This window comes from Macaca nemestrina, chromosome 5 (genome assembly GCF_043159975.1).
Source record: "Macaca nemestrina isolate mMacNem1 chromosome 5, mMacNem.hap1, whole genome shotgun sequence".
Lineage (NCBI taxonomy): Eukaryota > Metazoa > Chordata > Mammalia > Primates > Cercopithecidae > Macaca > Macaca nemestrina.
Genome location: NC_092129.1, coordinates 153,541,159 through 153,568,746, shown reverse-complemented (window position 1 = coordinate 153,568,746; position 27,588 = coordinate 153,541,159). Strand labels below are relative to the sequence as shown.

At 44.4% G+C, this 27,588-nt stretch overlaps 4 protein-coding genes across 17 annotated transcripts in view; 2 read left to right on the top strand and 2 right to left on the bottom strand.

Moving 5' to 3' along the window:
- The window catches only part of LOC105498580 (putative uncharacterized protein ZNRD1-AS1), a 102,137-nt gene extending 90,307 nt beyond the window's left edge, over positions 1 to 11,830 (bottom strand). For 4 of the 6 annotated variants that reach the window (XR_011622967.1, XR_011622964.1, XR_011622965.1 and 1 more), the window contains exons 1-2: positions 11,384 to 11,830; positions 8,625 to 8,700 (exon numbers count right to left, since the gene is read on the bottom strand). Coding sequence is in view for 1 of the 6 variants with exons in the window: in XM_011770734.3 (XP_011769036.2) it covers positions 7,478 to 8,233; positions 8,625 to 8,700; positions 8,878 to 9,122 (1,077 nt within the window). In the remaining 5 variants the exon portion in view is untranslated. Of the gene's footprint in view, positions 1 to 1,129; positions 8,234 to 8,624; positions 8,701 to 8,877; positions 9,505 to 11,383 lie in introns of those variants that run through there. The other 2 variants (XR_011622963.1, XM_011770734.3) reach the window with 2 other exon arrangements.
- POLR1H (RNA polymerase I subunit H) lies at positions 9,500 to 15,859 on the top strand. Of its 7 annotated transcripts, none has more exons than XM_071096027.1 (6): positions 9,500 to 9,612; positions 12,159 to 12,313; positions 12,560 to 12,660; positions 12,857 to 12,977; positions 14,715 to 14,814; positions 15,631 to 15,859. In XM_071096027.1, exons 2-6 carry the CDS (start codon positions 12,169 to 12,171, stop codon positions 15,653 to 15,655), a joined length of 492 nt encoding a protein of 163 aa, XP_070952128.1. In that variant the 5' UTR covers positions 9,500 to 9,612; positions 12,159 to 12,168; the 3' UTR covers positions 15,656 to 15,859. The 7 variants fall into 7 exon arrangements, 6 of the variants coding, with proteins under 6 accessions (XP_070952128.1, XP_070952129.1, XP_070952127.1 ...); XM_071096028.1 differs by lacking the exon at positions 9,500 to 9,612 and adding an exon at positions 11,799 to 11,817; XM_071096026.1 differs by lacking the exon at positions 9,500 to 9,612 and adding an exon at positions 11,895 to 12,033.
- A 2,184-nt stretch (positions 15,860 to 18,043) lies between these two features.
- LOC105498588 (protein phosphatase 1 regulatory inhibitor subunit 11) lies at positions 18,044 to 21,276 on the top strand. 3 transcript variants are annotated; one of them, XM_071096030.1, is made up of 4 exons: positions 18,193 to 18,433; positions 19,542 to 19,650; positions 20,056 to 20,147; positions 20,971 to 21,276. In XM_071096030.1, the coding sequence occupies exons 1-4, from the start codon at positions 18,365 to 18,367 to the stop codon at positions 21,013 to 21,015; spliced, it is 315 nt and encodes a 104-aa protein (XP_070952131.1). In that variant the 5' UTR covers positions 18,193 to 18,364; the 3' UTR covers positions 21,016 to 21,276. The 3 variants fall into 3 exon arrangements, with proteins under 3 accessions (XP_011769051.1, XP_011769050.1, XP_070952131.1); XM_011770749.2 differs by lacking the exon at positions 18,193 to 18,433 and adding an exon at positions 18,044 to 18,186 and having other exon boundaries at positions 20,056 to 21,276; XM_011770748.3 differs by having other exon boundaries at positions 18,146 to 18,433; positions 20,056 to 21,276.
- Positions 21,213 to 27,045, bottom strand: LOC105498587 (ring finger protein 39). The gene is made up of 4 exons (XM_011770747.2): positions 26,157 to 27,045; positions 24,396 to 24,418; positions 24,097 to 24,188; positions 21,213 to 22,622 (listed from the first exon to the last, which is right to left on the bottom strand). Exons 1-4 carry the CDS (start codon positions 26,721 to 26,723, stop codon positions 22,042 to 22,044), a joined length of 1,263 nt encoding a protein of 420 aa, XP_011769049.1. The 5' UTR covers positions 26,724 to 27,045; the 3' UTR covers positions 21,213 to 22,041.
- Positions 27,046 to 27,588: the final 543 nt, after the last annotated feature.

Sequence of the window (27,588 nt, the reverse complement as noted above, 5' to 3'; positions counted from 1 at the left end):
ATGCCACTGCACTCCAGCCTGGGCAACAGAGCGAGACTGTCTAAAACAAAAAAAATCACACACACACACAATGAGATAACACTTCCCAGTCATAGAATGGCTAGAATCAAAACATCAGATAATAAGTGTTGTTAAAGATATGCAGGAATGAGAACCCTCAGACATTGCTGGCAGGAATGTGTAATTATGTAGTCCCTTCGGAAGGAGTCAGGCTGTGGCTCAACTGATTAAAAATGGAGATACCAAAGGACTCACCAATTCCATTCCTAGGTATATGCCCAATAGAAATAAAAATGTGTCACACAAAAATTTGTAAATAAACATTCATAGATGCATTATTTTTATTAGCCAAAAGACAGAAACAATCCAGATGTCTATAAACTGATAAATTAAAAAATGTGATACATCCATGGAATGTAGGAAAAAGCAATGAAGTACTGATACATGCTATAATGTAAATGATGCTTGGAAACATTAAGTGAAAGAAATTAATCACAAAAGACCATATATGATTATATTTACATATGAATTTTCCAAAATAGGCAAATCCATACAGATACAATATAGATTAATTCTTGCTTAGGGTTTGGGGTGAATTCTTGCTTAGGGTTTGGGGTGATGGGCAAGCAGGGATAAGAGAGTAATAGCTACAGAGCATGGGGTTTCTTTTTCAGGTGATGATAATATTCTAAAATTCAATGTAGTAATAGTTGCACATACTGGGGAATATACTTTAAAACTTTGATTGCATACATTTTTTTTCCAGATTTATTGAGGTATAATTGACAAAAATTGTAAATAAAACATAGAGTGTGACTTTTTATTTGTACATAATATTTGCACATATTTATGGGGTACATGTGATATTTTGATACATGCATAGTATCTAATAATGAAGTTAGGGTATAGGATATCCATTACCTCAAGCATTTATTTCTCTGTGTTGGGAACATTTCAAGTCTTCTCTTCTAGTTATTTTGAAATACACAATATATTGTTGTTAATTACAGTCACCCTACTGTGCTACCAAACACTAGAACTTATTCCTTCTGACTGTACGTTTGTACCCATTAACCTACCTCTCTCCAACACTGCCCCCTGCGCCCCACCCCACCCCCACACACACACCCTTCCCAGCCTCTGGATACTATCTTTCTGCTCTTTACCTCGATTAGATCAACTTTTTTAGGCTCGCACATGTGAGTGAGAACATGCAATATTTGTCTTTCTGTGCCTGGCTTATTTCACTCAATATCAGAACCTCCAGTTCTGTCCATGTTAGTGGAAATGACAAGATTCTGTTCTTTTTAAAGCTAAATAGTATTCCATTGTGTATATATGCCACATCTTTTTAATCTATTCATCCATTGATGGAGAGTTAGGTTGATTCCCTATCTTTGCTATTGTAAATAGTACCATAGTAAACATGGGAGTGCCAGTATCCCTTTGATACATCAATTTCCTTACCTTTGGATAAATACCCAGTGGTGGTATTGCTGGATCACATATATCTATTTTCAGTTTTCTGAGAAATCTCCATACTGTTTTCCATAGTGGCTGTACTAACTTACCCTCCCACCAACCGTGTGCAAGAGTTTGTCTTTACATCCTGGCTACCATTTTTGTCTTTTTAATAATAGCTATTCTAGCTAGGGTAAGATGATATCTCATTGTGGTTTGCTTTAAATTTCCCTAATAATTAGTGATGTTGAGCATTTTTTTCACACACATGTTGGCCATTTGTGTGTCTTTTTTTAAAGAAATTTCTATTCAGATCCCTTGACCATTTTTAAGGGGATTATTTATTTTTTTACTGTTGAATTGTGTTCCTTGTACACTCTGGATATTAGTTCCCTGTTGGATAATTTGAAAATTTTTTTCCCATCTACAGTTGGTCTCTTCACTCTGTTGTTTTCTTTGCGGTGCAGATTTTTAGTTTAATATAGTCCCACTTGCCTATTTTTTTGTTGTTGCTGTTGTTGTTGCCTATGCTTTTGATGTCTTAACCATAAAATCTTTGCCTAGATCAATGTTCTTGAGCATCTCCCCTATGTTCTTTTTTAGTAGTTTTAAGTTTTGGGTCTATCATTTAAGCTTTTAATCCATTTTTGGTTGATTTTTTAATATGGTAAGAGATACAAGCCTAGCTGCATTCTTCTGCATATGGATATCCTGTTTTCCCAGCACCATTTATTGACAAGGGTGTCCTTTCTTGGTGCCTTTGTTGAAAGTCAGTTGGCTGTAAGTACATGGAATTATTTCTGGGTTCTCTATTCTTTCCATTGGTCTATGTGTCTGTTTTATGCCAGTACCATGCTGACTTGGTTCCCACTATAATAGTTACAAAGCTATTACTATAGCTGTGTAATATATTTTGAAGAGAAGTAATGTGATGCTTCCAGCTTTGTTGTTTCTGCTCAGAATTGTTTTAGCTATTGGATGGAGCTCTTTTGTGGTTCCATATGAATTTTTTTCTTTTATTTTTGAGATAGGGTCTCACTTTGTCACCCAGGCTGGAACACAGTGGAGCAATACCAGCTCACTGCAGCCTTAATCTCCTGAGGTTCAAGCGATCCTCCTGCCTCGGCCCCCTAAGTAGCTGGGACTACATGCACATGCCACCACACCCAGCTAATTTTTGTAATTTTTGTAGAGATGGGGTTTTGCCATGTTGCCCAGGCTGGTCTTGAACTCCTAAGCTCAAGTGATCCACCTGCCTCAGTTTCCCAAAGTGCTAGGATTGCAGGTATGAGCCACCGTGCCCAGCCCATTATGAATTTTTGGATTGTTTTTTCTATCTCTATGAAGTATGTCCTTGGTAGGGACTACATTGAATCTGTAGGTTGCTTTGGGCAGTATGATCATTTTACTGATATTCTTCCAATTCGTGAGCATGGAATGTCTTTCTATTTGTTTATGTCCTCTTCAATTTCTTTCATCAGTGTTTTATAGTTTCCCTTGTAGAGATCTTTCACCTCCTTGGTAAATATATTCCTAGGCATTTTTTGTAGCTATTGTAAATAGGAATGGCTTCTTAATTTCTTTCTCAGCTAGTTCTTTGTGTATAGAAATAGTACTGATGTCTGCATGTTGATTTTGTATACTGCAATGTTACTGAATTTATTTATCAGATCTCAGAGCTTTTTGGCAGACTTTTAGGTTTTTCTAGATATAAGATCACAACACCAGCAAAGAGGGACAATTTGACTTATTTTCCAATTTGGATGCCTTTTATTTCTTTCTCTTGCCTGATGGCTCTGGCTAGAACTTCCATTACTATAATGAATAGGAGTGGTGACAGTGGTCATTTTTATCTTGTTCCAGTTCTTAGGGGTAAGGCTTTCAGTTTTTCCCCATTTAGTGTGATAATAGCTGTGGGCTTGCCATATATGGCTTTTATTATTTTGAGGTATGTTTCTTCTGTACTTTGTTGAGAGTTTTACCATAAACAGATTTTGTTTGTTTGTTTGTTTGTTTTTGAGACAGGCTGGAGTGCAGTGTCGAAATCTTGGCTCACTGCAACCTCCACCTCCCGAGTTCAAGCGATTCTCCTGCCTCAGCCTCTCGAGTAGTTGGGACTACAGGCATACACCACCATGCCCAGCTAATTTTTGTGTTTTTAGTGGAGATGGGGTTTCACCATGTTGGCCAGGATGGTCTTGATCTCTTGACCTCATGATCTGCCCGCCTCAGCCTCCCAAAGTGCTGGGATTACAGGCGTGAGCCACCACAACTGGCAACACATACAACCTAACAAGGTTTTACCAGGAACAAATAGAAAACTTGAACACACCAATAATGAGTAATAAGACTGAATCAGTAATTAAAAGTGTCTCAATAAAGCCCAGGACCGGATGGCTCTCTTGTCAAATTCTACCATACATATAAAAAAAAAATTAATAGCAATACTTCTCAAAATATTTCAAAAAAAACTCGAGAGGAGGGAATTCTTCTTAACTCATTTTATGAAGCCTGCATTACCCTGATACCAAAAGCAGAGAATACAAAAAAAGAAGGAAAGAAAGAAAGAAAATTACAGGCCAATCTTCCTAGTGAAAATATATACAAAAATCCTGAACAAAATGTTAGCAAACTGAATCCAACAACATATCAAAAAGATAATATACCACAATTAATTGGGATTTATCCCAGGGATACAACAGTGGTTCAACACGCACAAATCAATAGACATGAACATTTTTTTCATCTTATTTAAAAAGCTGGTTAAAACTGAATGTGGAACTGGGAGATTTGTTTTGGGTGACCACTCTGCCATTTCCAAACTTTGTACTCTATCAGAACTAAGTCGCAGGGTGCTTGAGGGCTAAGAAGCTTTTGTCCAGCAGACAAGAAGGAACTGTTATTACACAGCCTTTGACCCTCTAAGGACTCCAGCAACCTCGTACTGAAAGGAGATTCCTTGTCTCCTTCTCTGGGAACCCTTTTGTTCAGAAATAAAACTTTCATGCTGCAGGTGCCCTGAGGACATGTGGGTGACCTTTACTAGAAGGCAGTGGAGTGAAAGTTTTGGGAAAAGTGACAGAAACAAATCCTGTACTGGAAGCTCATTGAAAACCAACTAAGTAAACAAATATTTTAGTACCTCAACTGAAATATAAGCATAAACAAAGGTTGACTATGATTGTACCTGGACAGGATGAGTAAAAAGGTAAAGTGGTCTGTTACCAGCTATTTCTGTATTTTGGTTCTGGCTCTCTCCAGCAGTTAACAAATGTCCTTTCTTTCAACAAAGATCTATCAAGAGGCTAACATGTGCCAGACTCTACAGAACAGGCTTACAGGCATAATGCCACAATGGAATAGAAATCTAACAGGCTCCAAGATCAGGCTTGTCAAATAAATGTACCACAATTTATATACCTTATATATATCTGGTACACAGGCACCAGAACATAAGATTAAATATGTTAAAGGAATGTTTATCTAAGTATCATTTTTAAAAGAAAAATAAAACAAAAACTGGAAACAACCAAATGACATTAACAGAATATATAATTAAGTTGTGGTATATTCATGTCATGGAAATGAACTACCGTGTCACACATCAACATGGATGATTCCAAAAATAATAATGAGCAAAAGTAATCATATACAGCATAATTCTATAAGGCTATAAATAAGCAACTGTTAGGGATACACAGACAGTAAAATTTATAAAAGTTAGGTGACAATTATACAAAATTCAGGATAGTGGTTGATTCTGGCTATGGGGGAGAGAGATATGAATGAGGAGAGTATACGAGGCTCCTGGGATGTAGTAATGTTCCACTTCTCAGTTTGAGCAATGGGCACCTGGACATTTATTATTGTTCTTCTAAACATACAGTTTCATTTGTATATTGTATTGTGTATTGTATATTCTATTTCACATTAAAAAGAAAAAAGACCAAAAAAAAAAAAAAGCATTAAGTGTGACTCAAGATTTAAGCAGACACAGTACAAGGAAATGAAAATGTAGATATAATTTGATGGGTTCAGGTTTGGACAAAGTGAGCTCCTGAAACACAGATTTTTATTCTTAGTCATATTAGGTATGAAATTGCCCTGAGATCACCAGTTGCTTTTATGCTAGATTTGGAGGGGAAAGAGGGCAGTTGAACTCAGCAATTCATGTGTCCAGCACTGAAAATCTTCAAGGTAAACAATTACTAATAGGTTATGTGTTAGGTTACTTTTCAGTCCCACTCAGCTCAAAGGGTTTGTCATTACCCTACTGATTGGCACTTCTAAGTGTTCCGTCTGTTGCATTTTGATGATCTGTTTCTATGCAAGACATAGAATCTAAAGCTGAGACATAGCAATAGAAGACCAGAGAACAGACACAGCAACAAAGTTTGCATGAGGCAAATCAGGAGGGTAGGAATGAGATTTTGATGTGCATCCTGGCCAAATTCCAGAACTAGCAAAGAGAGGGCCAGTTCCTAATTCCAATCAAAGCAAATTCAGCCACCTTATCTTCACACAGAAGTGATGTACATTGATTTTTAAATCTCTTTAAGGGATTAGGGAGCCTCTGAAATACAAAGGAAACTAAACTGATAGTAATGTAAAACGAGCAGTGACCAGCAAACACTGTCAAAAACAGAAAGCTAATGGTGGGACTGGAGTCTAGAACACAGGAGTTATGTTTATCCAGTGCTGCACTGTACAACAGGGCAGTCACTTGCCACATGTGGCAATTTAAATTTAAATGAAATTCAATTAAACATTCCATTCTACAGCTGCACTAGCCACATTTTGAATGCCTCAACAGCCACCTGTAGCAAGGGCTACAGTACTGAGAAGCACAGACATAGAACATTTCTATCAGTGGCTGACCTAGCAATATCCAGGCTAAAGGGTGTTCTGCTAGTAAAGCAAGGTGGGCATCAGAATTATCACAACTTAAGAATAAGATTCCTGAGAGCATCCATTTCCATTTATTTGCTTCTCTGCTTGCCAACTCTGAACCCCTGCTTTCCCAATTTTCTAGTATCTGGAAAGAAAACAAACTGACTAAAAAACATAAATTTCATTCTGCTTGACAACTGTAATTCTCACTAAATTTATAAATTTGCTTTCTGATTTATCAGTGAGTGACAAAGGCATGAGTTTGAGAAAGGATGAGTTTGATTACCCCTGAGTGGATCCAAACATAGGAAGGTCTTGCTTAAGTGGGTGACAAGAAGTGACAAAAAGAGCTGGAAGAAACATGAGAGACTATTATACTCTCTTCCCTAACCTTCCACCTTTTCACCCTGCTCACCTAAGCCAGGTTAGAATCCGCCCTTTGCGAAGCACCCTGTACCTTTCTATTGTAACCTTTACTACATTATCTGTTTATACAGTGATCTATGCCATTAGCTGAAAGCTATTCAAGGGCAGAGACTTCTCTTTATTCACCTTCAGTAACTAACACAATGCCTAGCATGTAGAAGGCTCTCAAAATTAAGTTTCTCATACAACTAAATTGTACAGGGCAAGTTACACTTTTAGGGCCTGGCTAGTAGTTATCTGATGAAGGTATGATATTAAAGACCATATATTAAACTATATTGATCTCATCAAAATAACCTTGGAGGGCTGGGAGCAGGGAGAATAAGAGAAGCAGATTAGAATAATTCTTTATTCACCCCATCGCCCAACCCCCGTCTTCCCAAGTGGGGAAACTAACATTTATGAAACAACTAATACATATCTACACTTCACAAACACAATAAGTCCTTCCACAAATGCAATCAAATATTATTATTGCCATTTTAAAGATGAGGATACTGAACACTAGAAAGGATATGCAACTTGAACAAATGCAAGTCAACTAAAAATAGTTAAGCTAATTTTCAAGTCCAGAACTATCTATCTGTGTCTGATACAAATGGGAATATTCACTGAACCCTGGAGAGATGAGAACACGCATTTAAAAAAAAGGGGGGGATTCACTTAAGAGATATGATTTTATCATAACAGCATTGAAACTTTAATCTTTTATTTTTCCTATTTGACTTCTTAAAAAGGGTGGCATGGCCAAGAATTTTCTTTGATATGGTTTCACAATTGTATTCACTTTCTCTCCATTCTGAGACTTTTCCATTAGAATATTCACTTTAATCCGACTTCTACTGCATGGCTGGAAAAGAGGATATGCAATAACTCTTTCAAACTCCTTTATCTCTTTCTTTACTCTCTCACGCTTCTCATATGTAGGTAGCTGGCTCTGGCTTCTTCTTAAGATCCTTTCCTTGAGTCTTTGCTCTGTAAGTTCTCTCCCTCGAATCATGCGTTCCTGGTGATCCTTAATCTGCATCTGTTCCCTGTCATTTACCTGCTTTCTTCTCTGTGCGTTCTGGATGCCATGCCCTTCTGGCACAATGTTTGGTAATTTTGTTTCACTGGGGGGTAGCAGTACTTGTCTAAATGATTTGTTCTTAAATTCTCCAGCCTGTCCTGTTTGATATATGTGCCTTTCTATGTGTTTCACCTCTCTCTCAGGTATCAAATGGCACTGTTTTAGTCCTTCTATGTTTCGGGTTGTTTTCTTCTCCATTTTTTTCTTGATTTCATTGCCTGTCTCTTCTTTCATCATTTCCAATATTATTTTATTATAATAAGACTCTGCTTTGGCAAGCCAGTAGTCAAGAGAAACAGCTTGCTCCCTACAGAGGATTTCACACTCCTCCTGATATTTCTGAGTTATCAACTGTCTTGCTGCTGTTGTATGCACACCACCTAGATTCTGTCAAAGTGAAGTCAGAAATTTATAATGTGATCATCTTTTTCCTTTGAACGCATTTAAACAGGAGCCAAGCCCACCCTCCCTAACGATACCAGAACAGCTACATGCTCTTTACTTTAGCTTGTTATTTTATTCCCATCACTCCCAGGTGAGCCTGTGAGCTCTGAAAGTATGAAGTAGTCACCACCACAAATCAGTAAGTAGTTTTAAAAATGTATGGTGTTGGAAGTTTTCAAAATGATACTTTGTTTTGCAACTGTGGATATAGCTGGGTAACATTTGCCAGTGTAGACATACTACCTGAATGTGTCACTTGGGCAGAAGGATTTTAAACCTAAGATTCCTTCTCTGTGTAGTTCCAAACTGTATGATGTGAAGATGATTTACTTACCAAGATCTTTTTTTCCAATGGAGACTGCTGACCTGCAGCAATCCTAGGATCTTTAGATGATGTACCCCAGGCCAATCTGAAAGATAAAAAAGCAAAGGTAGATACAAATGTAGGAGGTGTCAGAACAAACCTGCTAATAGGCAGGACTACAGCAGGGCCATTTCCCGCATGGGAAACCACTGCATTCCTATGGTAGAAAATAATGAATGCTCTTTTAATAAGAGGATCTTTCCTTTCATATGAACAAGCATACTTTTCCTGTGGACTCAGCGTGAACCACTGTGAATCTCGTATTGGGGATTGTGAGTGGGAAGAGACATGCTCCTTGGTGAGGTGTTGTCCAAGTACATCTATGTCGGTCTGCTCAGTCCTCAAGCCTCCTCTGTGTTCTGAGACGATTCTAGGTTCTAGTTTTCTAGATGATTCTAGGTTTCTAGTTTTCTCTTCCTGCAGTTTCTTGATCCGGGCCCTCTCTGCCTCTATCAGCACATACAGCATTTCTGCCCTCTAATCTTTTGTTCTGAAATATTTTTATTTGATTGCTCAGCCCTCTGCTTGCCTGCCTTACAATGCCAATCATCCTTCACTCTAAATCTATTATGAGACTATTCCCTGTTGAACCCCTCAGGATGGGAATTTGTGATTACTCTGGGTTTATTTATAGAGGAGGCTGATGGCAACACAAACGAAAACTATCAACCTTTATGTGTCATCCCTGGTCTAGCCTGAGTTTACTGTGAGGTCGTATTTAAGCCCCTGAGGATGTCTGGCATTTCCTCTCTATGCCTTTTATACCATTTACAGTTCAAAGGATGGGCTTTACAGTCTGACATGGCTAGATCTGAATCCTAATTCCACCACTTCCTAGGTGTGTGACTCAGGGCAAGTAACTTCTGTCAGCTTTCTCATCTATAAAATGGAGATGTAAGACAAAAATCTGCCTCTCAGGGTTATAAAGAACAAATATGAATTAGATGTAAAGAACTTGGTAAGTTCTCAATAAATTCTATCTGTCCTTCACAGGTCAAGCTCCTGACTATAAAGTCTTTCTGGTCTACTCTGTCACAGTCATTTTCCTTTCCTCTAAATACTTGACATATTTTAATTCTACAACTCATTTGGTAAGTTCTCAATAAATTCTATCTGTCCTTCACAGGTCAAGCTCCTGACTATAAAGTCTTTCTGGTCTACTCTGTCACAGTGATTTTCCCTTCCTCTAAATACTTGACATATTTTAATTCTACAACTCATTTGAAAATTAATCATGGTTTACACTGTGATATCTGTATTCATATATCACTTTTAACATTTTGGTGCTGACATTTAGGCTCATAAGGAAGGAAAACTGTAATTTACATCTACAAATATGCCTCTATATTGTTGGAAAGGATCTGATATCAAATATTTGGTCTCATTGACCTCTTAGGAACATTCTTATTTGTCTATGTAAGCTTATTTTGAGATTTTAAACATACGATCACCTTACTTTTACTTCTCTGTACATGGCTTCTAGCACAGTACTTAACATTAGAGTCTGTGATCCCAAATTCTCAAAATTAATGATTTGTTGATTGCTGATGATCCTTGACACATAATATCTGAGCATCTTTTTAAATATCTGCCATAACATTGTATCTATCTTTTTATTAAATCATTTCCCAGTCTTCCTTGAAGTTTACAGATATGTTTGCTTTATATGTATGTTCTGAGCTCTCACATTTTGTACCTCCTGGCACAATTTTATTGTATTCTAATTATTCATTCATGTTCCTTGAGGTCAAAGAACACAGATTTCAACTTTGCAGGTTCAGCCTCAGCTCAAAACCTGGCATAGTTGCTCAATAAATACTTTATTGAATAGATTGTGAGCTTCTGTTGGGAAAAGGATATGCCTTTCAATGCTTTGTTCTTTACTGCAACTCACAGGGGATGTTGGGTGAGTGTTTTTCAAATTAAAAAGAGAAAATTGAGAAGGGTAGAATTTCAAGTTCCATTTTCAAAGGAGACACACAGATAAGTGAGAATAAAAACTGTCTACGACAATCAGCTCAACAACACATCTCCCTTTGTCAGACAGAATAACAAGCAATTTCACAGTTAAGTGATAGGGCTTGTCACTCTTCAGCAGTCTGCTGAGTTTTAACCCTTTAACTATGGTGTTCTCTCCATTATCACAGAGAAAGGCAGATGGGAGCCTCTCCCAGCGAAAAGACTACAGCTTGTGTCCTTCACAGGACAAAATAGTGATGGCTCCAGAACTTTCATATGAAGGAACTTAGCACAGCTATCAGAGTGGGTGGTGGTGGGAGGACTAGCATGAAACTAGTAAACAACGACAAGCTGCCCCTTCAGGGAAAGTTTCTACTTCGAATATAAGTTACAGAGTAACGAAAATAGCAAGATTTCCGAAAGAAACTTATTCCCATGTTTTATAAAAGATCAGGAAATGTCAGCTGTCCACTTAATGGATGACGAATAATGAATTAAGAGTTCGATAAGCGGCAGGCACAACTAAAAGCCAAACTCGACCTAAGTCTTATGAAATCCTACTTAATGAGCTTCTTGACTACTGCTAGCCTCACTTATCTGGCAGGAGTCGAAGGAGGGGAAGCCCCAAGCTCTTCTGTTCTACCACCTCCAAAGTCCTGAGCCCCTTCTCAAGTGTCCCACTTCATCCCTGCTTCCTTTCGTCCCGTGGGACTAAGGATTCCTCTGGCCTTCACCCTCACCACTTGCTGTCCCTCAAGAAGCCGACTCACCCCTTTCCAAGCGCGGTGAACCGTCCGCAAAGCACACAGGCCGGCTGCGCTCTGCAGAAAGCCCACGCTCGCCAGCGGGACCCAAGGAACGCTAGAACTATACATGCCAGAACACTTAGCTTTGTTTTTAACTACTGTGCAGCCGCAAAAGGGAAATACCAGCTCAGGACCCAGGGGAGTTGTAGTTCTCTAATCCAAAGAAGTCATTATTCAGCAAAGTACGGTTTTCAGGAGGATATTCCCCCGCGATTGGGTTCCCGTAGGATGTGAAACAGAGAATAAATATCCCAGGATTCGGTGCTGGTGGGAAAATTTGCTGGAAGCGCAGCATTGGTTACCAATTTTGTGCTCAACGTCTCAGTACCAGCCTGAAAGTTGAGCCCCAACCTCCCTTAGAAGAGGTGACTCTCCATCTCTAAGGCTTCCGAGACACGGTTCGCAATTAATTATGACGTCACAGCCAATCGTCAGCGTGAAAGCGTGACGCTCTAGCCGGCTCTAGCTCGCTGCCCCGCCGCGGGCGCAGAGCTGGCGCTCTAGCCCACGGAGTTGGCCAGCTCCTCTCGCCGGCCCCAGGAAAGGGTTCCAAGTCCTTTTAGTACCCGACGCTGTCTGGGAGTTCCGGGCGTTTCGGCTCCTTGGTCGCAGAGGCAGGAGGCGTGCGTGGGAGGAGGACTCGGGTTATATACTCCTACGTCCTGGGACGGAATAGTTACCACCTCTGGGGCAGGAACTCTTCTCTCTTTTGTTAATAAACTTCTAACTCCCTCCTCAGACCCGACTGCATGTCTGTCATGGACCTCGCCGGTACTTGCTCCAGCTTTCAGTCGGACTTGGATTTCTGTTCAGATTGCGGCTCGGTCCTGCCTCTGCCCGGGGCTCAGGATACGGTCACCTGTACTCGCTGTGGCTTCAACATCAACGTTCGGGGTGAGAGGCTTGTACACAGGAGTCCTGGCGGAGGGCCCAGGATCGGAAGCTTGGGGAACTCAAGATCGGTTGGGTTGAGAAGGGGATCCTAGAGCAGGACATCAGGCAGTTGTACATTTGGTCCAGCGATGAAAACTGAGGGAAAGGATATAGGGCCTCCTGGCCTAACCAGCCAGGGGAGAGGGGAAGTTTCCGGTGTCAGCTCCCTCAGGTTGTCTCCATAACCAGTCTTACTTGCCTGTGCAGACTTTGAGGGGAAGGTTGTGAAGACTTCAGTTGTGTTCCACCAACTGGGGACAGCCATGCCTATGTCGGTGGAGGAAGGGCCTGAGTGCCAGGGACCTGTGGTAAGTTAATGAGATCAAGAACTGGCTCCATAAGGTGGGTAGGAAAGAAATGGAGGAGTGGTTGCAGAGATCTGGAGAGTTTTGTGCCCAATTCCAAGTGGGAAAAGATGTAAAGCATCGATGTTTGAGAGGCGTGATCGCCTGATTCCTGTGGGAAGTAAGGGTATGATATGACCAGGCCTCCATAACCCACCAGTTTCTTCCCAGGTTGACAGGCGCTGCCCCCGATGTGGTCATGAAGGAATGGCATACCACACCAGACAGATGCGTTCAGCCGATGAAGGGCAAACTGTCTTCTACACCTGTACCAACTGCAAGTGGGTATCCTTTCCCTCCCTTTGCTCAGTCTGTTTGCTAACTAATAAACAAATCCAGTGATTTATTTTTTTGTACTAAACGGCTGTTTCCTTTCGTCCCATCCCTTATTTCTGTGCAGTTCTGGTAATAGGGAGATTTGTAGTTTTTATTTTTTAAAATTACACTTTTTTAACCCTTTTTGTAACCAGTGAAATAAACCTTTTAGGTTTTGTTTTTGTTTTGTTTTGTTTTGTTTTTTTTTCATCGACAGGGTGTCGCTCTGTCACCTAGCCTGGAGTGCAGTGAGGCAATCTTGGCTCACTGCAACCTCTGCCTCCTGGGCTCAGGTAATCCTCCCACCTCAGCCTCCAAAGTAACTTTGGGACCACAGGCACGTGCCACCATGCCTGGCTTTTGTTTTGTTTTGTTTTTTGTATTTTTAGTAGAGATAGGGTTTCTCTATGTTTCCCAGGCTGGTCTTGAACTCCTGAGCTCAATCAACCCACCTCAGCATCCCAAAGTGCTGGGGATTACAGGCATAAGCCACCCTGCCTGACCTTCTTTTAGGATATTTAAAAGGAAATGAAGAAAAAAAACCATAAGAAGCAAGCATTGTTTAGTGGTCAGCATCTTATACTGCAGTCTTCAACCGCAGTCAAGGTAGCTTTACTTTGGAGAGAATTAGTCACACATGATTTAGAGAACATGGGCTTTCTGAATGCTTTTAAGACCTCATCTTTGTCTTTGGTGTTCTGCAGTCACTATAGTATATCAAAATGTGATTTTCTTTTATTCTGTTTGGGATTTGTTGGACTTTCTGAAACTGAGCGTGCATTGTTGTTTTTTGTTTTTTTTTTTGAGACGGAGTCTCGCTCTGTCTCCCAGGCTGGAGTGCAGTGGTGTGCTCTCCGCTCACTGCAAGCTCCGCCTCCCAGGTTCACGCCATTCTCCTGCCTCAGCCTCCTGAATAGCTGGGACTACAGGTGCCCGCCACCACGCCCGGCTAATTTTTTGTGTTTTTTAATAGAGATGAGATTTCACTGTGTTAGCCAGGATGATCTCGATCTCCTGACCTTGTGATCCACCCGCCTCGGCCTCCCCAAGTGCTGGGATTACAGGCGTGAGCCACTGCGCCCGGCCTAGAGTGGATTTTTTTTTTCATCAACCTTGGAAAATTATCAGCCATCATCTCTTTTAATATTCTCTTTCCCCCATGTTCTCAGTCCTCACATTCTGGACCTCTAATTAGTTACTAGAATGAGATTTCTCTCTTCTGTCCTCCATTTCTCTCGCCCTCTTTTCATATTTTCAATCGCTTTTCTCTTTATGCCACCTTCTGAGTAATTTCTTCAGGTTCCTCTTCCATGTCACTAGTTCTGTCTTCAGTTTATTTCAAGTATTATTATTTTTTACTATTGTTATTATTTTGAGTTCTATTTAATTACTTTTCGAATCTCCTCAATTTTTAAATAATTCTCAGTTCCTTAATCATATTTTAAATTGTTCCTTTTACTAGTCTTTAAATATATATTTAAAATATTAAATATGGTTATTATATTCTATGTCTCATAATTCTGATATCCGTGGATTTTGTGTGTCTGATGCTGCTGTCTGTTTCTGCTGTCTCTCTCATAGTGCTTTTTTCTTTGTTTTGTAATTTTTGACAATAAATTTGGGTTTTTTAGAACTTGAACTGTAGGAATTCTTTGAGGCCTTGGGTAAGTGTTGTATTCTCAGCATTTGTGTTTCTTTTCTAGGTGCCTTGAAGCACTATCAAGCTGGAATTACTTTAAATAAATTCTTGGCTTCATGTTTTTTGGAGCAGACAGATAGTATGAATTTGAGCTGCAAATCCATGTAAGGGCTAGCTTATGGCTAGAAATTCTCAGGAAAGAGTTTTCTCTCTTTCTACCTACTGAGACAGTCAAATTCCCCTTCTATAGAGTTGAATTTCTTTCTTTTCTTGTTCACTTTTACAAAAAAGGGCAGCCTTTTGCAGTTCCCAAATTTATGCACAGGATCTCCTATCAACCTTACACATTTTGTCCCTCATTTCCTATGCTTCCAGTGACTGTTGCAACAGTATAAAGGGCACCAGAGTGTCACTGTCACATTTCATAGGGACATCAGTTTTAACTTCACTGTCTGGATTTCTGGTTTTACAGAACTTTTAACCAGTATGAAGATTGCCTTTACTTTCTTGCCATCTCATCAAAAGATTAAAAATATTCATAGTCAGATATATCTTTTAAAAGTATTTTTTCTATCACTGATTGTCATTTTACCAAAAAAAAAAAATTAAAAAAATTAAAAGAAGAAGAATTTTTTCCCAGCCTGTGGCTTGCCTATTTATTTTCTTAACCCTCTTTAAATGAGCGGAAGTTTTAAGTTTTTTATAAGGTCCAGCTTATCCTTTTTTTTTTTTTCTTTTACAGCTAGTGCTTTCTGTGTCCTAAGAAATCTTTGCTTTGAGGTTATAATTCATTGGATATATTTTTAATCCCAGAATTTTTAGTTGTCTTGGAATTAGAATTGGAGGTTTGTTTAGGGGAGCCAGTCCTCAATGATGTCATAAATAAAAGTCCTTCCTAGGTTATTTGATTGCATATCTTATCTTATACTACTAGAAACTCATCTTTTGGTGAATATAACAAGTCCTTTCTTTCCTCATAGGTTCCAGGAGAAGGAAGACTCTTGACCTTTTTCCTGGGCAACTCAACAGTCCCTCCCTCCTTTTGGAAGGTGAAGGATACTGGGTTTTTAGATGCCTTGTCCATCCCATCTGGTTGCAATGTGTTGCTCCTAGAAGAGAGTCAGATCATCATGTGGGGATTACCATTGTTCCTGGAGTACTCCTACCCTTAATTGAATTTCCTTATTAAAGTTATATTTTCCTAAAAGACCCTGACATATGTATGTTACTGATAATCTGTCTTATTCCAAAAGGAATTTAAATGAGTTTACAGAGATACATGAAAAAGAAAAGATGGAAAAATAAGGACAAAAAAGTAGAGTCAGGAATGAGGCTAATATAAACAAAAAGCAATTGTAAGTATTGCCATACTATTTAAATCTATTTGGTTCCTGAGTTTAGGTTAAGAAAAACTAGGGATTTGGATAGTGAGACATTTAACAGAAATTTTAACCAGATCTCTTTAGCATATAAATTTGGACAGCAAAAAAACTGATACTAAGTGATCACTATAGGTATTTTATTACTATTGAGATAAATACAATATACAGTTGACCCTTGAACACCACAGGTTTGAACTGCTTGATTCTACATATATGTGGATTTTCTTCCACTTCTGATACCCATAAGATAGCAGCACATTTAAGCCCTCCTTTTCCTCTTCCTGAGCCTACTCAACATAAAAATGTGATCAACTTCTACTTAATGAAGAGTAAATATATTTTCTTTTCCTTATGATTTTCTTAATGTTTTCTCTAGCTCACTTGATTGTAAGTTTGCAGTATATAATACATATAACATACAAAATATGTGTTAATCAACTGTTTATGTTATTGGTAAGGCATCTGGTCAATAGTAGTTAAGTTTTAGGGGAGTCAAAAGGTATATATGGACTTTTGGTTGTTCAGAGGGTCAGCACCCCTTACCCCCATGTTGTTCAAGGATCAATTGTATATCTATTATAATAGATTCTTACATAGAAAGATAGAAAGAAAAAAGTAAAGTCACAAGGAATCCTACTCGACAGAGATAACCAAATTGTACTGTATATCTGTGCTTGTGAATATATATGTGGCTCTGTATATGTGTGTTGCTATACATGCGTTTGGTTTTTTTTAATGGACTATACTAGACATGCTGAACTATATCTTGCTTTTTTCTGTTTGAACCAAAAACTTTCAAGAGGAACAAATACATACTCAGGTCCTGCATTCCTTGGCTTAAATCGTGATCAAGGGGTTACTGTAGTAATCACCATATAATTGTGTGGCCCTTCATATATATATATTCAGAGCTCTCAAACATAGCTATCTTGTTTGACCCCCACAGCAACCTGGAGAATGGGCAGTGCAGTCTTCCCCATTGTACATTTCAACTGTTCTGGCAGTTGACTTTCCTGACCCACGCCTGAAATCTGAAACACACCTGTTCACGTTTCTACCCTACTTTAAGCCTTTCTCTGGCCCATAACAGTGATTGGATTAAGCTCAATTTCTTAGCAAAGCATACAGGTCCTTCCATATAACCACTGCCTACCTGTCAAGCCTCATCTGGCACTTCCTCAGATTCAAGCGGTACAAAACTCCACTTCCTGTAGTGCACACATCTACAACTTTTTAAGCTGCTCTTCTAAAAAAACCTACTTGGCCTTCCTGGTTCTTGTTTTACCACTTTCTTTTGCTCTCTAAGAAACCTGCATATATTTTTATAAAATGGCCTATACTGCAATTTACGACCATTTCTCTGCCTCATCATACTCATCACCCCAGAGAGAATGAATATGTTGGCAGTATGTAACTACATTCAGATTTACAAATCCGACTTGGCATTTGTTAATGCCCCAATGTTTCATATTTTTGTTAGTTTTCAGCATGCCTATCTTTTCTACTAGACTGGGCGCTAAAAGGCAAGGTCTGAGCATCTTACGCGCCTCCATCTTCAAGGCTTAGCACAGTGACTGAAAAAAAACCCACGCTGAACGTGCACTAAACTGAACTGCTTAAACACCTACAGGCACAAGGCGAGGGCTAGAACCATATCGCTTGACTCTTAAGTGTGTTTCCAACTGCTCCCACATCCCGTTTTCATTAGAGAAACCCGGACCAAACAAGGAAAGGGAAATAGGCCGCCGTAGGCTCATTACTATTGTTCCTTAAGTTTCCTCGCCGGTCCAGCTACCCAGACAAGGTAAATGGAAATCTGCAGCAGGACTCAGCTTGGTGCACACAACTCCGCCCTCGACACACCCACTCTGCAGCGTCTGGCCCGGCCCTACTCATCTGGGCGCCCCTTCTGCTTCCGCTAGGCTGTGAGTACGCTTGCTGCCCTTGAGTCTCCCTCCGCCTCCCACACCCGCAGTGACACCCCTTCCGCCAAATTTGTTTCTCTTTCTTTCAGCGCCTGCGCGCCGTCACGTTACGGCGGAACTAATCCAGCGACGCCTGCGCTTTGACGAATTTGGTGCCGCGGAAGGGAAAAAGGGGGACAGCAGCATGCGTCACACCCGGAAGCGGCGAGCCGGAAGTGGGGTTGGCCAGGTTATCCCCAGGGGTGGAGAAACGGAGGCCCAGGAGGAGGGGGAATAAAAGAAGGTGGAGGATTCTGGCTACCACTCTGAATCCGATACCGCTTCTCTTAGACCTCAGAGACAGAAAAAGGGAAGGGTGTCTCATCCCATCCCCTTTCCTCCTCTCCTCCCTCTCCTGAGCCTTAGCCATGGCCGAGGCAGGGGCTGGGCTGAGCGAGACCGTCACTGAGACAACGGTTACCGTGACAACCGAGCCCGTGAGAAAGGCGGGGGGGGCGGTGCTGTTTAGGGGTCTGGGAGATACTGGGAGGGAGGGGACAGGGATTAGAAGAGTTGTTGGAGGAACTGGGCCTGGGAATATGGGAGGTGTGGGGTTGAATATCTAGGGCTGGGAGAATCGGAAGGTATTGGAGCTATTTAGAGTGGCAGAGATGGTGCAGGAGGCTGGTCAAGGATCATGTAATAGGGAGGTACAGTTAGGATATAGGTGTTGCTGCTTGGGGTGGTTATGTGTATAAGTAATGAACGAATGGGAAATTGAGGATTAAGGAGCCAGGAAGATGTTGGGAGGAAGTCAAAGGTAGTGTAAGAAAGCATGGTTGGAGGCCAACTTATCAATATTATCAATGCTTATATTTAAATAAATATTTATTGAATGGATGAATGTAAAAGGAAGTAGCAGGAATGAGGAAACAAGGAAAGGAGATGAAAAGGGGCATTTTGAGAAATCAGAGAGCAAAGATGTAAATGGAGAAACAAGAAGTATTTTTCCAAAAACATGTTAAGTTGCCTTCAAAGGGAGAAGATTGTGTTGGGCTTAATACTCTTGGATTAAAGGAAGCTTGGTAATTAATAGATTAATAATACTTGCTACTAGAGAAGCCAGGATGCCAGAGAATAGGTGGATAAGAGGTAGAGAGAGCTGGAGCTTGAGAATGAGAGAGGTTTTGTTTGTTTGTTTAATGGGAAAAAGAAGAAGGGATCTGGAAAAAGGGAGATCAAAGATTAGGTGCTGGGGACTGAAAAGTAATTTTCATGTATTAATACTACCAAGGATGATGTGGGGAGGAAGACAGAGAAACAGCGAGGATTATATTTTCCTTTGAAGAGTTGCTGGAACCTTCCTTAGGTCAGAAATTGTGCCTTCTCTTATACTGGTGATATAAGAACAGGAAATAATACTTATTCCTCAAGGGACTGTCTGAGATCAAAGACCTGTTCTGTTTTATCTTCTCACAACTCCCCTGGTGCTATGTCTGTGGTACTGATTGAGCGGAAGAAGATAAGAGAGGAGGTTCCCTGGGAGGGAGTGGGAAAGGTTAGTAGGAGGGGACTAGATAGGTACGCTCATCCTTAACCTTCTAGGAGAACCGGAGCCTTACCATCAAACTTCGGAAACGGAAGCCAGAGAAAAAGGTGGAATGGACAAGTGACACCGTGGACAATGAACACATGGGCCGCCGCTCATCAAAATGTGAGTAATTGTTGGCCCACAGTAGCCCTGGAGTTCTGGCTCCCTTCAGCGTATCTTGTATCTGCTCATATCCACTGGCTTTCCAGAAGCCCCCAGATGCTCATGGTTTTGTCGCTTTTTTGGTGGTTCTGTGGTATCAGGGAAAGAGGTAGGAAAGGGCTAGAACTGGAATTGCCTAGGTCTGATGACAAGAAGTATCAGAGGTGGGAGAAGTAGGGCTTTGAATTCATGGCTCTGTAAGAGGACAAGAGGAGTGGGGCCTGAGTCCCAGAGGGTGGGCCTGGGGAAGGTGGATCCTGGAACGTAGGAGAAAATAGGAATTTTCACTGAGTTTGAGTGGGAATGGATCTGACTATACATCTTACCCTTCCTCCTCTTTAACTGGGCTCCTCCCTCTAAATCTAGGCTGCTGTATTTATGAGAAACCTCGGGCCTTTGGCGAGAGCTCCACGGAAAGTGATGAGGAGGAAGAAGAGGGCTGTGGTCATACACACTGTGTACGTGGCCACCGCAAAGGACGGCGTCGTGCAACCCTAGGACCGACCCCCACCACCCCTCCCCAGCCTCCTGACCCTTCCCAGCCCCCACCAGGACCAATGCAGCACTAAATTCCTCTCTCCTCCACCATTCCTGTGTCTGTCTGGCCCTGAATGTATTCATGTGGCTACTTCTCCAGCCCCTTCCTTCCCTCTCTTCTGCCTGATAGAGGAAAGAGGAAGAGGAGGGTGAACAGAGATCCTGGAATTATGACTTGCTGCTATTCCAACCCAGCCTCCTGGGTTCCCCCAGTCCTCATTTTTCCTCCCAATACCCACCCTTCTCTCTCAAGGGATCTAGTCAGCTTGGTCCCAGTCTCTTCCTTTTGTTCTCACTGCCAAACTGCCTGTCCTGGGATCTAGTTATCTTGGCCCTGCACGCTACATGAGTAGCAAACACTTATTGGGTTTTCAACAGTCCCAGCTTTCACTGCCAGGGTCCCAGTCAGATTCCAGGAATTTACACCCTAGCTTTGCTTGCTAATCCTGGTTTAGAGCTATCCTACTAAAATATTTAATCCTAAATCTTAGTCCTTGACTGTGAGATATGAGGTCTTACAGGAGACCTCAGGGCTCCCAGCCCTTCTCCTCCTGCTAACCCTCCTCACGCCCTGAAGAGGAGTTAGAAAAGAGGTCCTTGTCATTCTCACCTCTTATGGAAAATAGAACAGGAAATAATCATATCCTTTCTTCCCACCCTTCTCCTGTGATTTAGGATTTCTGACAAAGATGGCTGAGATTGGTCACTTAGAGCCAACTATCTCCTCCGCCTTTTGTTTTTCAGCTTCAGAGACAGATCCAGTATAGTCCCAGGGACCTGAGTCTCTAGGATAGGAAGGAAGAGGGAAGGAGCAAAGAGATTGGGGTATATCCCCTGTGCTACACTCTTACCTCTTAATTCCTAGACTTTGATTTCTCTGCCAGCCCAGATGTTCAGTTCTCTTGGCCCTCTCTACCCCTTACTGGGATTTGGTTTCATTTTCCAGTCCTTTTGCCATACACAGTTGCAGAGATCAGTCAAATCCGTACCACCGCTGAGATCTCATTTATTGCCACAGGTGCACAAAATAAATAACCCAAAATCACCAAATGTGTTAAATATGGGCCCATTTATACATATGGGGAAGGGTGTGAGACTATACACAAGGATGAGTTTTGATATCTGAAGTATTCCCAGGTTGAGGAGGAGAGAGGGGAAGTAGCACCATTGGCTCCTTTCTGTGAGTATGTGCAGGGAGAAGTTTCAAGAAGGTTCTTATGGAAAAACGGCTGTGAGCATAGAAAGCAGCCATAGGAGGTTGGGGAACTAGCTTGTCCCTCCCCACCCCGAGATCCCCCAAAAGGGGTACGAAGCTTCCCAGAGGGCCACAGGGCCCAGACCAGAGTCAAGCCTCTTAGGAGGAACCTCAGTGGACAGGCAGGGTAGCCCAGTCCTTAGATCTGTGGGGAAGGCCCTGAGCCCTTCTTTGGAGCTAGGAGAGGCAAGAGTGGGAGTCAAGTATTTGACCAGCAGAGCCTCTGTGTAGGAAACATGGTCACTTTACCATTACTGATGGGGAGGGCTTGTTCCCCATTGCAGGCCTAGAGTGGTTTGAATGGGAGAAGTCAGGAAGTACTGTAGCAGCTGTAGGGAAGAGAAGATTCTGAGAGCCAGAAAGCAGGAATGAGTTTGATTTTGAGCAGGGACGCGGAAACGTGGAGACCAGGTGAGATCTCATTTTTTGGGGGGAAATGTGGGTTGGGATTAATACTCCTGCAATGGGTGTGTGAATGTGTTCGCAGAAATGAGTGGGGAATTCCACGCCAAAAAGAAGCAGCTGCAGGGCCAGTGGCCGGGCCAAACTTCTAGTTGGACTCAGCTTTCCGCTGGTACAATGCGGAGCGGAGCACGAGGGTCGCAGGTGCAGAACAGCGGGAAGATGCGCTCCCCCAGGGGGGCGGACGCCTGGAAGGCATAAAGCAAGTCCAGTGAGCGGCCGTCGTAGAAGGCTACGCGGCCCCGCTCCCAGTCCAGGTCCACGCGAATACGCCGCGGCGGGGGCTCGACTCCGCCCAGCAGGGTGGGCTCGGGTGCCGTGAGGGCCCACAGGCGGCCGCCGCGGCCCTCCACGGCCCACACGGCCCCCGCAGGGCACAGCCTCACGCAGCCCTTGCGTTGCACGGATTCCCCGGCCGCGCCCACTGCATAGTGGCTCTCCTCGTCGTCCTCATCCTCCCCAGAAGAGTCTCTGCAGGAGGCAGCGTCCGCAGTCTCCACCTCCCAGCAGTGGCGGCCGGCCCCGAAGCCCTGCGCGCCCAGCACAGCCGGGAGCTGATCGAAGCGCTTGGGGCCGTCAGGGGGCGCGGGCGTCCCTGGTGGGGCCAGTTGAACGCTGCGGCGGTCGGCGGAGATGAGCAGGCGGCGGTGTGCGGTCCCAGGGTCCAGGGTCAGGTCGGCTGGAGAGCGGGAGGCAGGGAGAGGACCTCATGAGAGAGTTTTCTATATCACAGGCAGGGTAGGGTGGAGAATAGTCAACGGAGATCACGTAAAAGACAGAGTGCTAGTGACCCCACAACAGCTCAAAAGGCGGCTGCAGGACCAAAAAGGAGCAAGGCATGTGAAGAGCAGGCCTGGGCAATATCGGACCTTGTACTGATGCACCACTTCTGTAGAACTGGACCTGGGGAAGCATCATACTGGTCCAGGGCAGGGAGCATAGCAGGAAGATCAAAGGAGAGGTTGTCCGGTTTGTGGGGTTGGGGGAGGAAGAGTGAGGCTGATCTGACTTGGAGGGAGGAGTAAGGACTGATACCTCAATCTGCAGCATCTGGGGTGGGGCATGGGAGCTGGGTCAGCCAAATGGGGAATGTTCATCTTTCTCTTTGAGAAAGCCATACTGATACTGGAACCTCAAGTGATGGGAGGGGCACAGGGAGGAATCCAAGGTATCCTGAGAAACCAGCCCACCCACCCACAGGAATGGGGGTGGGTAGACAGGCCTATTTCTGTAGAGGGTGTGGGGCAGAGGAGGAGAGCAGGTGGTGATAGCCAGAGACCAGAAAGAAAGAACCATTGGTCTTATATGTATGAGGTGCTTTGAAGAAAGATTTCTGGATTAGGGGTGCCGGAAGCAATCTGGACTGGGCAAGATGGTGGATGACCAGGAGGGTGGACCATCTTCTCTAGGCAGTTTAAAGAAGGGTAGAGGCACCCTTCTTCTTGGGAGTGAGTGAGGAAAGAAGGGTCAAGGAGATGCTGGGGTCCCCTTCCAGAGAGGAGTGATAAGAGGTGGTAGAAGCAGAGATTTCTGAGAGGCACTTAACCTTCAGGGATCTGTTGTTTGAATGTATGAAAAAGGAAGAGGGAAAATGGCTGGAATATGAGGAATCCAGGATAGACATTGTTATAGGCTGAACTGTGCCCTCCCCCACTCTACACACACACAAAGATAGGTTGAAGTCCTCCAAACCTCCTTTCAAAGAATATGACCTTACTTTGAAACAGGATCTTTACAGAGGTAATCAAGTTAAAATGAAGGTCATTAGGGTGGGCTGTAATCCAGATTGCTGACTTATAAAAAGAGGAAATTTGGACACAGAGACAAATGCATACAAAAGAAAATGTGCAGACCTATCACCCAAAGAACATGTGAGGCTACCAGAGGCTAGGAGACAGGAATGGAACAGATTCTGTCTCATGGCCCTCAGAAGGAACCAACACTGCTGACACCTTCATTTCAGACTTCTACCTCCTGAACTTTGAGATAGATGTCTGTTGTTTAAGCCATCTACTTTGTGGTGCTTCATTACAGCAGTACTAGGAAACTAATGCAGACATCAAAAATGACCTGATCACTTTTTAGGGCTAAAAGGAAGAAAATCTAACACAGACTGTCATTCAATTCCCTTCCCTCCCTTCTTCTTTCCTTACCTGTCAGTCTATGAAGCATGTTTTTGACCACTGGATAATCTTCAGGGAGATCATCCTCTGATTTAGATGACTTAGGTGTTGGGACTTCAAATCTAGACAGATGAGGGGAAGGGTCAGGAAATCAGCCCTCTGCTGCTAATGCCCCCACGCATACCCCATTCACATCTCTGGAGGGAGAAGGGATGAGGCTGTACCCCAGAAAACCTGCCTATTAATGGCAACAAAAGTGTGGGCCCAGTGAGAACGTGATGGCTATGGCAGCTCGTGTGAAAAGGAAGGAACAGAAAAGTGGAACTCACCGTCTCCATGTCTTCCTCATATCCTAGGATGGGCAGAAACAAACATGGATGTGAGCTCTGGGCTTCATTCCCTGGGGCATCCCTCCCTATCTCCCCCCTCCTCAGGTGAGCTCTGTCTGAGTTGGCAGTGTCCCTCCTCACCTTTCAGAGTGATCTCACCTCCTTACCCCCTGTGCTCCTTTTCCTCTCATTCTCCTCCTTCATCTTTCATGATCCCTTCTTCCTCTCACCCCATCACTTTTCCCTCATCCTCCTAGCTCCATCTCCACTGTCCTCCCCCTTTCCACTCCCCAAAGGTTCTCAATTCTCTGTTCCCAGGCTTGTCCATGACTGTTTCTTGTCCCCAGAGCCCTTGCCTTCCTCTGCTGCCTCCTCAGTCCCATTCTGTCTCTTTCAGTGGCCCCATCCTTATCCATCGTTCCCAGTGCATCCCAGAAAACCATCTGTCCCTTCTGCCGTCCATCACACAGACCGAACACACACCCAGAGCCCTCGGGCTAAGAGTTGGTATATAAAAGCCTTACAATAAAGCTGCTTCCCCTCTTGCAATAAAAGCCCAGTGGCGTTTATTGGGCCCTTTGCTTTGTGTCTCTGGACCCTGGCCAGGGAGGCAGCTAGACTTGAATGTGTCCCAAAGGCCCAGCAGATCCATAGAGCACTATGGGAGCCAGGAGAGGGCGCTGGATGCTCCCCTCCAAACACTGGGATCCCGACCCCTCCACTTCACTGTCTAGTGCTGATGTCTGGAGCAGGCCGATATGGTGGAGAGAGGGAGAGAGAAACAATTTGCCTAATTCTGCCAATTACACCCAGACTAATTAGGTCTATGAAGACTTCAAAGGGCAGAAGCAAAACCCAAGACCAGCTTGGCTGCTGGGGAGAAGCCAGTCAGGAGTCCCAGACGCCCGGGGGTCGGGCAAGGTAATGGGTTGGTTGGTGGCCAAGGAGCCCGGGCCCAGGAGAGGCGCGGGGGTAGATGGGTGGTAAGACTGGGATGTGGAGAGGAGCCAGAGGCCCCGGCGGCCGTTCTCCCGCACCTCGCCTCCACCCGTGGCCGCTCCTGCCTGGGGCCTTGGGAGGAGCCGAAATAACAATAACAAACAACACACAGCTTAGCTTGAGCCGGAGTCTGGGACCAACCCCCACGACCCTACGGGGACGTTTGGATTTGCCCCAACCCCTTGCTCCCTTCCTCCATCCTCTTGTCAGTCCCCTTCTCCCTAGTTTTTTCTCCGCCAGCCCAGTCTCCTGCTCCCGCTCCTCTATGCAGGTTCTGCCCTCGCCCACCATCTTCCCAGGCCCCCTACTCACCCTCACCTGGGTCGGCTCCCACTTTCGCCCGCCTCTCCCTCCCCTACGCCAGCTCTCTCCTCCCGGGCGACTGCGGCTGCCCTGCCAAAACTTGTGCAGTTCCCGTGCCCTTCCCGGCGACTCCAGGGCTCTGCGCGTTCTATCCAGTACCCCTTCTCTGCCTCCCCACTCTCTTCTCTCCAGCCCCTCTCACAAGGCTCAGGCATCCGTCCAGCCTCCTCCCCTGTGGACCAAGTGTCAACTCCATCCATCGTCCTTCCGGGCGCCTCTCACCTTGAGGACCCAGGGTCAGCCCTCGCCCCCTCATCCTTTGCTTTTCTCTGCCCACCCCATCCTTTGCCTGAACTTCCACAGGGCCTCCGGCTCCAGACTTGCCATTCTCGGCTTCCCCGGGGAACCCATGAACCTCCGGCTTCCACCAACAACTCCACGACGCGCGCCCAACCTCACCTCTCCGGGCGGGTCCAGGCAGCCCATGGTGGGGATGCGCCCCCCTCGGCGTCTCCCCGCACGGGCCCCAGGCTCAGCCAGCTTCTCTCGCAGCTCACGGCTGATTCGCACCTCCACTGCCAGCCGCACATTAGACCTCAGGCTGCGGCGGGGACACGGCAGGCCACAGCAGGGGCAGGCGGTGGGGGAAGCCTCGGTGTCGGTCGCCGGCGGGGTCCCCCAGCGGCGGGCCAGACACGCGCGGCAGAAGCTGTGCTCGCACGCCAGAAGCACCGGGTCCTCGAAGGAGCCCCCGCACAGAGGACACGTCGCCAGCTGCTCCAGACGCTCCACCAGCCCCGGGCCCAGCTCGGGCGCATCCATGGAAAGTCGGGATCTGGACGCCGCCCCTTGCGCGACCACCGCGACCGCCTTCGAGCGCGCAGATGGCGGGCCGCCCCTGCTGCTTGCTGTGTAGATGCCCTTCTCTCCGACTCCCGCATTAACTTTTGCAGCTTTCCGCCCCTCTCCTGGGATTGCCTCTGTCTTCAACCAGAGTCTTAGTCTCGGCAAATCTCTCCACGACATCAGGCTTTATAGGGAGGGAGGAGGCTCCCACGGGAGGTAAACACCAGGCCTTGCGTAATGCCTCATCTGGTTCTCCCGCTTCCCGGGTAAGGTTTGGGGGAGCAGGGAGGGGAGAATAGCACACCTGGGTCCCCGAGCCTAGGAGGTGGTCACTAGAGGGCGGTCTGGAGCGGGGTCACCCTGTGTGGGGAGGGTAGCCCTCTGTGAACCCCCGAAGAGCCCCAATTTTACCTTCCCCTCGGCCTGTGGTACGCGCATGGGCCGGGTGCCCAGACTCACTCTTGGCATGTGCGCCCACATTGCCAAGGTGTGATTCATTCCAGGTGGCTGGCACACCTACATCTGGGGGCTGGGGGCCGGAAGTAGAGATCCTGGTTTGTGTGGCTTTGGCAAGCCTCTGAGTGTTGATGTGTGGTTTTCATTCCCGGTGCCTCTCGCCTTTCCATCTTCCTTCCTTACCTATTAAGGGCTTAAGGGCACTCTGAAGTTCTGAAGTAAGGGGTGGGGAACAGGCACCCACACTCCGGCCTCAGGGAGTCAGGGCAGAGCTCTCGCAACTCTACCTCTGACCAGCTCCCAGGGCCTCTCCTTAATTTCTTCGTGAGTCTCTCTTTCTGGTTCTTTCTCTCTGTTTTTCCCTGTGTATGTTTTTATTTCCAGTTCTCTCTTTCCTTCCTTCTTTGGAATGTACCCGGTATTATCTATTTCAACTCTGGTAGTTCACAGAGGCCCAGAGAGTTGGAATAGCTAAGGTCACATAGCAAGGGAATGACCAGAAGTGGAGCCCTACCCTGGTCTTCTGACTTGTGTTCTTGCTGTGACTCAACCCTGCCTTTTTCAGTTACAGATCCCTGGGACCCCTCCT

Bases quoted from the DNA above. Each gene is read 5' to 3' on its own strand.
- POLR1H (XM_071096027.1), top strand. From the start codon at position 12,169: ATGTCTGTCATGGACCTCGCCGGTACTTGCTCCAGCTTTCAGTCGGAC. The intron at 12,314-12,559 runs GTGAGAGGCTTG...TTGCCTGTGCAG, and splicing joins CTTCAACATCAACGTTCGGG to ACTTTGAGGGGAAGGTTGTG. The intron at 12,978-14,714 runs GTGGGTATCCTT...TTTCTTTTCTAG, and splicing joins TACACCTGTACCAACTGCAA to GTGCCTTGAAGCACTATCAA.
- LOC105498587 (XM_011770747.2), bottom strand. From the start codon at position 26,723: ATGTCGTGGAGAGATTTGCCGAGACTAAGACTCTGGTTGAAGACAGAG. The intron at 24,419-26,156 runs GTGAGGTTGGGC...TGCCCATCCTAG, and splicing joins GCCTGGACCCGCCCGGAGAG to GATATGAGGAAGACATGGAG. The intron at 24,189-24,395 runs GTGAGTTCCACT...TCATCTGTCTAG, and splicing joins ATGAGGAAGACATGGAGACG to ATTTGAAGTCCCAACACCTA.
- LOC105498588 (XM_011770748.3), top strand. From the start codon at position 18,365: ATGGCCGAGGCAGGGGCTGGGCTGAGCGAGACCGTCACTGAGACAACG. The intron at 18,434-19,541 runs GTGAGAAAGGCG...TTAACCTTCTAG, and splicing joins TTACCGTGACAACCGAGCCC to GAGAACCGGAGCCTTACCAT. The intron at 19,651-20,055 runs GTGAGTAATTGT...CTCTAAATCTAG, and splicing joins GGGCCGCCGCTCATCAAAAT to GCTGCTGTATTTATGAGAAA.